Source organism: Phalaenopsis equestris, unplaced genomic scaffold (assembly GCF_001263595.1).
Source record: "Phalaenopsis equestris unplaced genomic scaffold, ASM126359v1 Scaffold000427, whole genome shotgun sequence".
Lineage (NCBI taxonomy): Eukaryota > Viridiplantae > Streptophyta > Magnoliopsida > Asparagales > Orchidaceae > Phalaenopsis > Phalaenopsis equestris.
The window spans coordinates 229,266-243,088 of NW_018164868.1; the positions used below are offsets into that span (position 1 = coordinate 229,266).

Genomic DNA, 13,823 nt, shown 5'->3' on the forward strand with positions numbered 1-13,823 from the left:
CTGCCTCTTTGTGGGTCTATGTTCTTTTATGTTCGAACACTATTTTGGGGGCCATCCTTGCTCGATACTTTCACTGTTTTGGGGGCTATCCTTGTGTGATACTTTCACTGTTTTGGGAGTTTTTAAAATTGTTGTTTTGGGGCATTGAAAATGCCATAGAAGTGCTGTTTGGGAGTGTTAAAAGTATTTTGATGGCTGTCCTTGCTCGATACCCACTCGTTGTTCTACCCTTTTGTTTAGCCGATTTTGGGAAATCGGTCAGTTTTATCTCTTCTTCCCCCGTTTTATTTTCTTTTTTTAGGGCGATGATGACAATGCTTATGTGTGCTAAAGTGGGAGAATAGAACGATACTTTCTATACATCAATGACCTTCAATGAGGGGAGAGCAAGATCGATGATACCATTCACCAACTCTTGATGCGAAGTTCCCCCTAACTCTCTTTGGTTGCCAGGTAATTTTAACCCGATTGAAGGGAGCAAGCGGTGGACTATTTCAGTTTTTTACATGCTTACGCGGATACTACACCCCTTCACGCATTTTCACTTATTCTAAAAAAAACAAATAAAAAAAAAGAAATCGATTTTCAAAAACACTACTTTTGTCCGCTAAATAAACTGTACATGCATGAAAAGTTAAATAAACCTTTGAAAAAAATTATAAAGATCCACTGGTTAATTGTTTTGATTGTGGTCAGGAGTTGCCCTGCTAAGATTGTTTTGGTCGGTACTTCTATATAAAGTTGGATTATAAAGCACGCAACCCAGCTCTGAGCCTTTCCTGACTTGAATCTTTACAGGTCCTCTGCGAGCTTTCATGTGTCACCCGCTCATTTACATGCGTGTATGTTCATGTTTGATGTGTTCATTAAATCCTTAACTATACTTGCTTATTTTACTTGTAATAGTAACACCTTTGCAGCAGCAGCAGACACGCCTGGTACATATTTACAATTTATTTACTGCAAACTTATTGCTTTAGTGCCACTTAATTTTATTATGCATGCTTTACATTATTTTTAAATAAAAAAATGGATATTTGAATATCAATATACACTTTTAAATCTTTTGAATGCACTTAATCTACTCCATTTGGATTTACGGGACTCTCTCGGATAAGGTAACCTACGGTTGGTAATAGGACTTCTCCGGTCAAAATAAACTTGACAACTCATTTAGACTAGGTAAATTTAAAAGAAAATAGTGATGTTGGAATGATGGAAGCGTGAGATCTTATTCGGTGTCGCTCAATGTAAATTAAAGTTCCTCCTTGAACAGTTCAACATTTGAATAATAACGAACAAACAAAAAAATGTGACATATAAACCACAAACCTCAAAACCCTTAAACCCTGGAGCTACTACTACAACATGAGGCTCAGTGCCAACTTCGTGAGAAGCATGACGAGGAGCTTGGATAGAGCAACAAGAAGATCTTCTTCAGCAATTTCTCTCCCTAGTCTAAATAATAACTTATAGGACTTCGAGGTAGCTCGCCCAACTCGACGTAAATTCTCACACTCTCTTTAGGCTCCCATGCAACCAGATTGTGCAGCGTAAGTTCTAACTTGCCTTAGATTCTGAGGTTCTCGTCTAGTACGACGTAAACCCTCATATCCCTCTAGGGTATTTGCTTAATCGGGTATTATGCAAGTGTAAGTCCAAAATAATAAAATTGTCAGAATTAAACACATAAATAACATCGTCTCTAAAATGCAGCCACACAATATGATAGTTTGAGAAGTTACTGAGGCTCTCCTATGGATCTGTGATGTCTTCTACCGTTTTCTTCTTTTGACCCTTGAAAATAATTGTTCCTACTTGAGCCACTCCCACTTGATTTTCCACGCCCTACCGTGAAAACCTAAACCTTAAATTTTTGAAGACTAGTACATCTGATCATTATGAGAAATTTTCTTAAGTTACCTCAGTCATTTGATATGTAATTAATTGTGGGGGTTTGTCTCTATAGAGAACTTGGAGCCCAGGTAAAATAAACCTTATCTATTCTTTATATTAGGTAGGGGAGCTTGTCGGTCACACATAAAAGGTTCGCAGACCAAACGAATGTCACAAATCTCTTAGTTTGCATGATTGAGTCCATCGTCGAGGTATACATTTATCTTCCAGGAAGGTGTGGTATTCGCGGTATCAGACACGATTATGTAAACTATTAGTTGAATGAGAGCCATTCGGTCACATTTTTCAAAATTAAAACAAACTATTTTCAAAAATAAAAAAAAATATGTACCTTTTATATTAGATTAATTTTTTAATCTTATATTTTCAAAAGAAGTTGACCGACACACTAGTAGGTAGAGGGTTGATTTAGTATAATGTTAAAATACATGAGTTATTTATAAAAAAAATATGTAAGTTATTTTTCAAAGTAGAAAAGTTCTGGAAATTTAGTCTATTTAGAGGTTTGAGCTTGAGCTGCTTTATACCATTTTAAAACATGTTCCACATATGAGGACGCGTAAAATATTTCTAAATTTATAGCAGTTTCACATTGTTTCCTTATTTTATCATGAGTTCCGTTATTATAGTCGGATAAATCATTTAAACTTTTTTTTCAATGTATTCTTGCTTGTTATCATCAAAATTGAGTTCATAATTGTGTGGGACTGTGGGTTTAAGGACTTAATAATTTTTCTTCTTTTAATAAATAATTAAAACCTACATTGAAAAGCATACTAACATAGGATCAAGGTATGAGAAACCTTTGAGATATTGCATGTAGAATTTGAAATATTTTTGCAAATAAAAAATATTATATGCATTGCATTGAACGGCATTGAATATTATAAAGAAAAAAGTTGCATTAATCCATACGAAGATAATAGTTTGCCTAGAAATGACTTGACTAGTAATCTATATTGATTGATACGAGCCAATATTGAAAGCCGGGACATAGCTATGACAACGGCTGTGTTAGATTTTACTCAATTACTCTTCATTCTTTCTTTCACCTCATTTTTCATATCAAAAGATTCTAGAGCGTGTGAAAGTCAACACAAAAAATTAACCCTGACTTGCAAAAACGTAAAAATTTGAAATTTTCATTTCCATCTTTTTAAAAAATTGTGCAAATAGACTAATGATGAAATGAGATGGAATATGTTACAAATTATAATGGCATATAATTAGAAACACATTCACTCTTCTTTGTCTTCATACTAATATTGATTCACTTGCCTCTATTGGCTGCAGCTCCACATGGGATTTTCTTTTCATAGCATCCCTATTCCTGAAAATTAATAAATACCATGTAAGAATAAAAATACATAGATGAATTTTCTTTTTTTATTTACCATGTTTCATATGGGGAGAGGTGTTTATATTTCTATAATTAGAAGTGTGGTTCTGTTTGCCTTACTCTCTCTGCTTTGCACTCCATGTATCTTTACTCCACTGTACATTGACTCACGTCCTTATGAATCCATTTATACTACTAGCTAGAGTTATAGTTTTAAGTAAACAAATCACATTGGCATGTTGCCAATATTGCTTGAAGTTCCTTTTTCTTCTAATGATGCTGTACGAGTCAATTAAAGTTGTTTAGCAATACAAAAAAAAAAAAAAAGAAAAAAAAAGTCTCAAGTACATTGATTTTTTGGATAAAAGTTCAAAATTTAATTCCACGAACCCTTGAAGATAGCTTTTTCTATGATATACAAGGAGTAGCTCACGTACTCCTTTTTATATTTTTGATCTTATCTGGGCCTGATGGCAAACTTAAACCAAATAAAATAAGATTATCATAAAAATAATTATAGCTAATTTTGTAAAAATTCATAACTATGTAAAGATGATCATATTGAAAATTTGCAGTTCACGTACTCCTTTTTATATTTTTGATCTTATCTGTTGCCTGATGGCAAACTTAAACCAAATAAAATATGATTATCATAAAAAGAATTATAGCTAATTTTGTAAAAATTCATAACTATGTAAAGATGATCATATTGAAATTTTGTTTATCATTTTCATGCAATGTGCTATTTTTGCCTTGGTTTAGCAAGTATGCCTTTTTTTGCTATAGTTTGTGTAAGTGTTTGGTCGTGAGGTTATTGGGAGGAATAATAAGATGGGCCAGGGTAGGATTTTTTTCTAGGATACTGAGGTTGTGCGGGTAAGTGCTGACCTAACATAAGAAGAGTTGTAGTATATAGATAAAGAATAGATAAAGAACATAGGGGGGTAATGAGAAGGATGAAATATGATCAAATGATGTCGTATATGCATCTGTGGGGAGAGGTAGAAGAGTGGCATATGAATTGGTAGCGAGCATGGGTCGTAGTGTCACGACACTTAACGAGGTTTAAAATTTTTGAAGACCGGACTGGCGGTCGGACGGTGATAATCAAAATTTTCTATAACCAGCAGTTTATAATCCAAATAAAATGAAAATTAAAAAAAATAAAGTAATACAATTAAATTTATCTTAGTTCAGGTTGTTTATGTCTTATATATGTATTTTCTTCTTTATTTTATATTCTAGTCAAATGATTACGCCCGAATGTTAAATTAAAATAAAACGAGGTACGACCACCAGTGGATACTCATATTTTTAAACTACAGCAACTGAATAAAAAAAATAACATGCATTGTTGTGAAACTTTTAATAATTCAGTATAACATAATTTGATAATTTATATATATGAATATTTCCAATTAAGATATTTTAAAACCATTATTATGTCATATTATATCATTTTCATATCTATATTATTTTATACATAACATCACATTAACACCATCTAAAATTTTATCTAGGTACATCAATTTCAATATTCTTTTCAAATTACATGCATAGATGTCTAAGCTCTCCCTGCTAGTACCATAAAAGTGTAAATTTCATCATAGTTAACATATAATGTAGTACATATCATTCATATGATCTCCGACAATTATATATTTTCTTCAATTAGTGCACGGTATTAATTATTGTTAATAATTCATGAAAATGTGGTCAATAAAAAAATAACATATAAAAAAAAACTATACAAACAGATTTACCGATATCAGTAACTATCAGTACAGCTTGTGAGAAGAAAATAAAATGCTACTATAGCTCAAAAGTAAGTTCACTCACTTCATGTAAAGCCCTATTTCAGTTACTCAGTGGAAGAAATGAACAGTCGGAAGAGGAAACGGGAAAACAAAAAAAGAGGAATTGTGGAAATAGAAGAAGAAGAATTGAGGAGTCGTGAAACTCAATAGGGAGGGAGAGGAAATGAACTGAAGGAGAGGAAGCGAAGGGTGTTGAAAGCCGAAAGTGTAAGTTCGTCTTATAAGTTGTCGGAGGCAGGAACTTACCAGAGAGTCGATTGACACTACATAAAGAAGAAAAAATGAGGAGACAAGTGGCTTACTTGGTGCATCGTTTTACTCCACATCGTGCTTAAGCGACTAACGACTGTCGCAAGCAGCAAGCGGAGGAAGGTGGCGGGTTCTCCCTGTCGTGGGGCTCATAGAGGGGAAGGAGACATGCGAGCAGTCTTTACTTATCATGCGGTTTATAGGATCCCTAGATTGAGAGCTTGGAGAGGAAGGAAAGTTGCAGGATACTTCTATGTGCGTGGAGGAGAGTTCGAGTGTTCGACTGAGCCTCACTTGCTCGGTTTGAATTTTCTAGGGCAAGACAGTGTTTTTAAAAGAAGGTGATAAATTATATTAAATTATTTCAGTTATTATTTGAAATTATTTAAAATGATACTTCATAAACTTGTTATATTGAATTAATTTCAATATTTGTTAGCAATTGTTTAAGGTAAATAGTGAGAACGCTAAAGCAAGAAAAAGAGAATTTTGCTGTAGGAGGAAATCCATGTATCACACTCTATTAATCTTTATGTAATTAAATTAGTTTTAAAACCTGATTTAAATGTTTCTAAGTTGAGCATGTTAAGAGTAAAGAGAAGTTAATTATTTAAATGCAATATTGTATAGTATATAGTAATAAAAATATTTGAGGTGTTTTAATATTAAAATAAAAATTTGTTTAAATTAATTAGTTATACATTTCATTAACAAATAATAATAAAAAAAATAAAGAAAAGAACCAAAAGAAATTAGATGAATATTTAGGTATATTTTTATATAATTACAATAGTAAATTAATGAATTTTTTATATGAAAACCCATGTTTATATTAAGTTTCTAATTTAAAAGAGTCGATGTTAAAACAAGTCAATTAACTAATTATTCGATATCGAGATGAGCACTCATGTTCTTTTACTGTGGTGGTATTTTGCTTCTTTAAGACTAAATGAATTAATTAGTGCTTTCATTAGTTTTCTAGTAAATGACTGCAAACTCATGATTTTTAATTCTAGTGAACTTTTGTACATATTGAACAAAATGCACATCCTTACTGAATGATTGTGACTGCTATGCAAATGAGAAATGAATATTTTTTTTAGAAAGTCATATTTTTATTGGATGCTTATATGTGCATGATTGACTATGATGGAGCCACCCTTGATGATACTATACGAAAAATGATATTGATTTTGATGTGTATTAATTGACACAATTTTTTTACGGTGCTCTGTGATAATTATATAGATATGAAATGATATTGATATAATTTTGATATATGCTCTTTGAATTACATGTTAAATATTTATATTTATTTATAAAGAAGCTTAATTTACATGCATATTGTTCTTTTTTCCTTGTATTATCGTTTAGGAGTATCAGTTTATACAGACTTTCTTAGCTCATTATTATCTTAAATGAACTTTCAGGTTAATTAAACGGTTAAAAATGTGCGATAGAAGAGAAAACATTTATAGAAGACACGAACAACCAATGATGAGGTAATATGAGTTGTACCGATTCATTTAATTTGATTAGTAACCCTTTCATCTATTAATTATTGACGAATATATAAAATTTAATTCACACCATCCGATCTTCCGTTCATGCTTTGGTTAATTCCAATTTCCGGGCCGGGTCATGACAATTCTTATGCATAAGTCATGATCTTGATCTCTTAAATTTTTCATAAAAAAATTCTTTAATCCATGATTTCATTCATAACATTACAACTAACATAAAAGTTTTCAATACACATAATTATCTTAAATAGAAATGATAAACACTCAGCTCCTTAATAGGACCAACTCTCTTTGCTTAATTCCAAAATATGGAAATCCTTCAAGTTCAACTTCCTGATTTCAACTATCATAAAAATTTATTTCTAACTGTTAATTTTATATTTAATATCTTTTCAATTAAATTTGTAATCTAAAAAATAACATAATAAAACCTTAACCTTAGATTTCTTACCATAGGCTTGGCTGCCTCTTGCACAAAACCCTCTTCATGAATGGTACCTCTCTATTCTTCCTCCTTACTTTATATAGAAACTCATGTTACGACCCGACTTCGGTCTTAGAATTAAAAAAAACGAAAATCGACGGTGGAAATTAAATTTTCATATATTCATTTTCTATAACTAATATTTTTATAATGAAAGAGCCACTATATAATAAAATATTGAAATAAAACAATTAAATTTACGCGATTGCCTGAGGTGAAATTGTGCCTACTTGGTCCTGACTCATATTATTCTATCGGTACAACGGTTTACCTTATAAACATTATAATTGTCTAAGACGATAGTATAATATTTATGAGTGCGGTTACATTGGGGTACACTGTTTGTACTATAAGGGGGCGAACTTCCTCTAGCACACACAGAAGCATTCAAATATAGTTTACTTAATTGTTCAGATCATACATTCTTTTTATTTGAAACACTTTACCTCTATCTACTAATGAGTAAAACACAATCTTATTAAATATATAGGTCATGCAATAAATTTATATATATTTATATATATACATATATTGAAATCTATATATCATGTAGTTATATAACATTTCTTCTAGGAAAACTATAGTAGAACTCCTTACACATAATTGCTAATATGCATCTTTCATAAATAATAATATGAAGTGTCATTTTAATATATGTTTCAATGATATATAACTTGAAGTATGTAACATTGAAATAAAATACTTCTAGAAATAAGAAATACTACTATAATTCAGAAACATAATTACTCAATTCAAGTTTATTTGATGATTCTTGAAGACACATAATATTTAATTTTCTTGTATATTTTGTGTCTGTAAAGTCAAAACATAACATCAGCTTAATTCTACATTTATTCTCAAAAGCTTGAAGTACTACCCAATTACACAATATTTTAAGTATTGACATATCTTCGGATTAGAAGACATGAATAGAACTTTCCTCAATTTAACTCTTTTGTTTTCCTGCAATGTAATAGTTCCTTACACCTTTTAGCTCATGACCTCAACTTGCTAAAATCTGATAACTTTCAATAAACTTTACTATTCATAATTATTAATATCAATTTAAAGTAATCACTCATAACTTAAATAGGAAACTCTAATATGATTTAAGTTGGTAAATCTTCTCATTTTCAGATTCGAATATTTTCCATTTCAAATTTCTAATAATATTAAATAATAAAACTTATTTTAATACATTTGTTTGACAATATTTAACCTTCAAGTGAACACTTACCATAAATGAAATCACAACTTCATTCTTCAATTTTAATAATCCTTTATCTGAAATTTTCTGATTAAATAAAATTTAGTATTAACATTTAGTAGTTTTTTCAAGTAAAGTAATTAATTAATCTAAAAAAATAAAATGAATTAAAATCTTTAACCTATACCTTATATATATCGACTCGATTCAGACTGCTTCACTCGCATGAAGCATCCTACCTTCATCTGTGCCACTTGACTTGCTCTATTACGATGCCAATCCTTATAGATTAGTCTTGTTATAACATAAGAACATTTAATTAAATAATTAAATATTTTATAATAAAAATAATATCTTACTTATAAAGATCTTGATTTGGTTTCTTCATTGTTCATGCTTGCGAAGCTTCCACCTTATTGTTGTGGCTGTCCAACATGCGACTCGCTCCCTTCTTCCATAAGCACTTCTCTTAAAAGTGGTTGTCTCCCTTCACCTCCTACTACTTTCTCTTCTTAGATGTCCGCACAACCTATTCACCTGCAGTGATGTTTTCACTTTCTTTGTCTTCCCTTGCCGTAGACCCACACAGCATGATCACACTCGCATCAAGCTTTCTGGAAGCAAGTTTCCCACCGGACCTCTTCTTGTGCACGTTCTTGCGTTGCCTCTTGCAAGCAGCTTTGACACACCAACGACCACACAGATCCATCGCAAGCAACTAGGTAAATTCCTTTCTTCTTCAATTAGCTAGGGCACGATGGTTCCTTATCTCACACTACAATCACTAATAAATTCCTTTTGCTTATTACTTCTCTTGAGATGCTTTCCATTTTTCTACTTCTCGCTTTCCCTCTCCTTATATTTTTCTCGTTCCTTCATTGGTTCTGATAGCTCACTTGGGTGAGACACTTATCTCTGTAAATTGAAAACACTGAGGTGCTTGTTCAAACCGACACATACATTAGGTAAAATATTTTTTTTAAATTAATTAGTCTTTTTGTTTTCATTTATTACAATTATTCTCATTATTATTCTTCTTCCTCGCCTTGCTTTCATCTCTCGTTCACGCTCTTGATTAAATGAGATGCTCGATACTTAGGAAAAAATCGTTAATTTGTTTTTTTTTGTTCGAACCAACCTATTAAAATTGAAAATTATTTATTTATTATTATATTTTTTTCATTTATTACAAACTTTTATCACAACTTGATTCAGGACTTGAAATTTTCCAAGATTGGAACAGATGTTCTGACAGTGATAATAAAAATTTTCTAAACTAACAATTTCTAATGGAAATAATTTGAAAGAGCCACTAAGAAGATATTTGAAGTAATGCAATTACATTCCCCTTAGGTCAAGTGGTTCATGTTTGCTATAGATATTCTCTTCTTTTATACTTGCCTTCTAACCCGTTGATTAAATTTAGTGGTTATTTTAAAATAAAATGGGCCATAGCAGCAATGAATATCACATACTTTTAAACTATAATAATATAATAAAAAAAAATAAATGTCAGTTATAATTTTAATAATTCAGTATTAGAACATTTGAAAATTTATATTTATGAATATAACCTATTAATATATTTCAAAACCTTTATTATGTCATATCCTTTTTATATCTATATCATTTTATATACATTTGTCACAGTTGCACCGTCTAAAATTTTATCAGTTAAGATGCATCGATATAAATGTCAGTTATTGAAATCAAGAGGCTTTCTCTCGCTTCTAACATAAACAGATGAACTCTATCGTAGTTAACATGCACATGCGAGCGTGATATATAGTTCATATTACTCATAGGATCATCTCAGTTAATTAAATATATATCCTTAAAGTGGCAATTACATCCATAGCATCTGAAAAATTGCTATTTACAAATTGAGCACCCTCTTTCATCCATTTTTCAAATTCTCACTCAAATATCAAAATTTATGATAAAACTTCAACTCGTACTTTTTATTTTTATCAAAATTTCATTGGTTTATTCGTAGCACGTGTAAATACATCGATTTTGGCTCAAAGATTTCACCAAGGTGTTAGATTTTTTTAAATAGCAATGTTTCTGGTACTAGGTATGCAATTATCCCGTCTTTAAATTATTGTGTGGTAATAATTATTTTTAATCTTTTATGACGATGAGAGTAATAAGAACATATAAATCCAAAAGGAACTAATCTAGTTGATTTACACGTATCAATAACTATCAGATCAACTATTAACAAAAAATAAAATGCTGCCATAGATTAAACGTAAGAGTACTCACTTCTTGCATAAGTGATACATTTGACAACACCTTACCTTCTTTCTGAGCCGTGGCATCCTCACTTCTTGCATAAGTCACGATCCAAATCTATAATTTTTTGCATAAAAAATTTCTTTAATCCCTGATTTCATTCATAACATTATTACTAACGCAAAAAATTTCGATAAAGATAGTTATTTTAAATAGAAATGATATACATTCACCTGGTTAAATGACCAACTCTTGCTTAATTTTGAAATTTGGAGATCCTTCCAATTCAGCTTCTTGATTTCAATTATCATAATTTTTTTAGATTGAATTTTAGGTTTAATATCTTTTCAATCAAATAATTATCCTAAAAGATAACATAAGAAATCCCTAACTTTAGGCTTGGCTTAGCTGCCTCCTTCACAAAACCCTCTTCCTGAATGGCATCTCTCTGTTCTTCCTTTTTCCTTTGTCGAAGACACTCACAATGTGATTTCTTTCACTCCAACTTTCCTTATCGCACTTGTACGCGGCCTGCATCCTTTCTAATAGGTTTGGTTCACTGCGTAGTATGAGGTGCCTTACTCACAAGAAAAATCTTGCCCTTGAAATCTCTTTCTTCATTAAGGACGCATAGATACATGTGACAACACCTTACCTTCTTTCTGAGCCGTGGCATCGTCCCTCCTTTTGCAAGACAACACTGGAGTAGCAACGACTCCTCGTCTCCACTTCTCTCACACGCGCTGCACACACATGAAGTGCCTTGCTCTAGACACCGGTGAGTTTTCCTTCTCCTTCTTTTTCTTCTCCTTCTTCCTCTTCCTTTTCCTCTGCTCACTTCGAGCTCTTTTTCACGGTCTCAAGTTCCTCCTTATGGTTCGAATGAGATACCCAATACTTAAGAAGAAACAGTCAAGACGTTTTGTTCTCATTTGAATCAAACTATTAAAATTAAAAATTTTATTATTATTATAATAATAATTATTATTATTATTTCAATTATTACAAATTTTCATGGTGATAATAGTGTGGGTGGATTGGAGGTGATAGTGGTGATTGTAGTGGTAGTGCTAATGGTATCAATGTTCTTGCATTGCTTGCAAAATATAGATTTACCCTTATGTTCATCACTTGCAACATATGACTACTGTATATATTTTTAAAAACTTATCAATTATTCTAATTTATAAGATACATAAAATTTAGAGCACTGATATTAAAAACAAAAACTTAATCATGTGCTAGCAGACTAGAGTTATGATAATGTGCAATGTACATAATAAAATCATGAAAATTCTTGACTAATCCAAGATACCTCTATACCTCTACCCGCACATTTTAAAATAGTGTTGGTAATGAAGTGTGCATGATGATTCTTGACATGAATGATGATGATGTGGATGTGCAAGGTTTTATAAATATTTCTTATGTTCAAATAAACATCAGATCTTAATTTAATGTCTGTTTATGACCATCAAAACTTAGTTAAGTGAACTGTCAGCTCATGGGGTTAACATTATGTATGCCTTTTTTTTTCTTGAGTTTGTGTTTTTCTTAATCTATCTATATATATATATATATATATATCAGAAACGTGTCAATTAATTAGTTGTGCTTTTCTTTGCCGAGAAAATCTAGTTTAGTTTTACCCTTTTTTCTTTCAATCATTCTTGTCAATACAAGGATTTGTGAGCCTTTAACTTCTGCATAGGTTTTGGCTGAGGATCTTCCAAATGTTTTATCTAGGATAACATTTTCAAAATCTATGCGCTGGAATTCCCAGGTATGCCCCAATTCCTGCTCTCTCCATTCATGTTCCAACCGCTTGGATTATCTTTTATTTATCTTCTCTTTTTTTTGTGCTTCAGTATGTAAAAATTTATTTATAGTGGCTTTCCGTGGCTTGCAAAATTCAAGCGTTCAAATGTCTACTTACAGTATTCCATGGTGATCACAATGTCTATACCGTAGAATATTGATTACACTATTGTAACATTACTGACTGTCAACGTAAAATTAACTTTCCTAAAACTATTCATATTAATGGGATTCTTAAAAAAATTATGTTTTTTACTATTTATTGATTGAATAAAATTAATTAAGCCAACTACGCACTCAACATTTGAATATGAAGTACCTTTCAAAAATCACCTCTCATCAAATAATTTTATACAGCTAGTAATAATGAGTTCTTTTAAAAAAAATAATCTGTAGCTAAGTTGTTTTGTAATCAACACCAATTTCTTGAAACTCTCTACTTATTTGTCCCACTTATGCTTAATGTTTATGCGTGATTCAATTGCTTTGATATGATTTTGATACCGGAATTTGTTCATAAATGAGCCGAAACGGAAGCAAACTTTTATTCGCAACTAAATTAGGTTTACAAACAACTCGAAACAGAAACAAGACACAACAAAAACCATCTCCGGCCAAGGCCAGAAGTGAATATCTAAGGGTGGTGGTGGCGTCGGTGGAAGGGTTGAGGGCTGTTGGATAGGTTGGAATGAAGGGCTGGTTTGAGGGTTGGAAGTGTGGGTCGGTAGGGAAGGATGCTGTGTGATGGAGGGACGAGGCAAACAACAAAGAGTGCTGTTGTAGGAGGTTGGCTGGATGCAGGAGGGTGGCCGGGACGACTAGACAACAATGGCGGTTGAACGGGAAGGGATAACAGGTTGCTGGGAGGTGAATTGGGTAAGCTGGACAACATGCTTGGTGGTAGTTGAAGGGGGCAACAGAGCAGCTGGAAGGAGATGCGGCTAAGGGAGGTGAAGGAGAAGGGGTAAGGAGGAAGATAAGAGAGGATACAACACCACCTTAGAGCATGATATAACCAAAGCACCACTTGTCGGTTGCAACCCTAGCAAGGGAGAAGGAGACTCCAAGGGAGAAGCTGAAACAAAATTAAAATAGAATCCTAATTCTCTCACACTGCAATAAAAAGACTCCAATAAGGGAAAAACACAAGAAAAGAAAGAAGGGAAAGCCTGGCGGCACTGCCGCCCTTCCCAAATAGCCGCTCGATTGCAACCCTAGATTTTTGGTTTTT

General features: G+C 32.0%; 1 protein-coding gene across 1 annotated transcript in view; it reads left to right on the forward strand.

The window, feature by feature from the left end:
• LOC110027366 (glycine--tRNA ligase, chloroplastic/mitochondrial 2) overlaps window positions 1-13,823 on the forward strand; it is a gene marked incomplete in the record, with an annotated part of 183,566 nt that overhangs the window by 65,895 nt on the left and 103,848 nt on the right. The window contains 1 exon segment of the mRNA XM_020728758.1: window positions 12,486-12,557. Coding sequence (XP_020584417.1) covers window positions 12,486-12,557 — 72 coding nt within the window.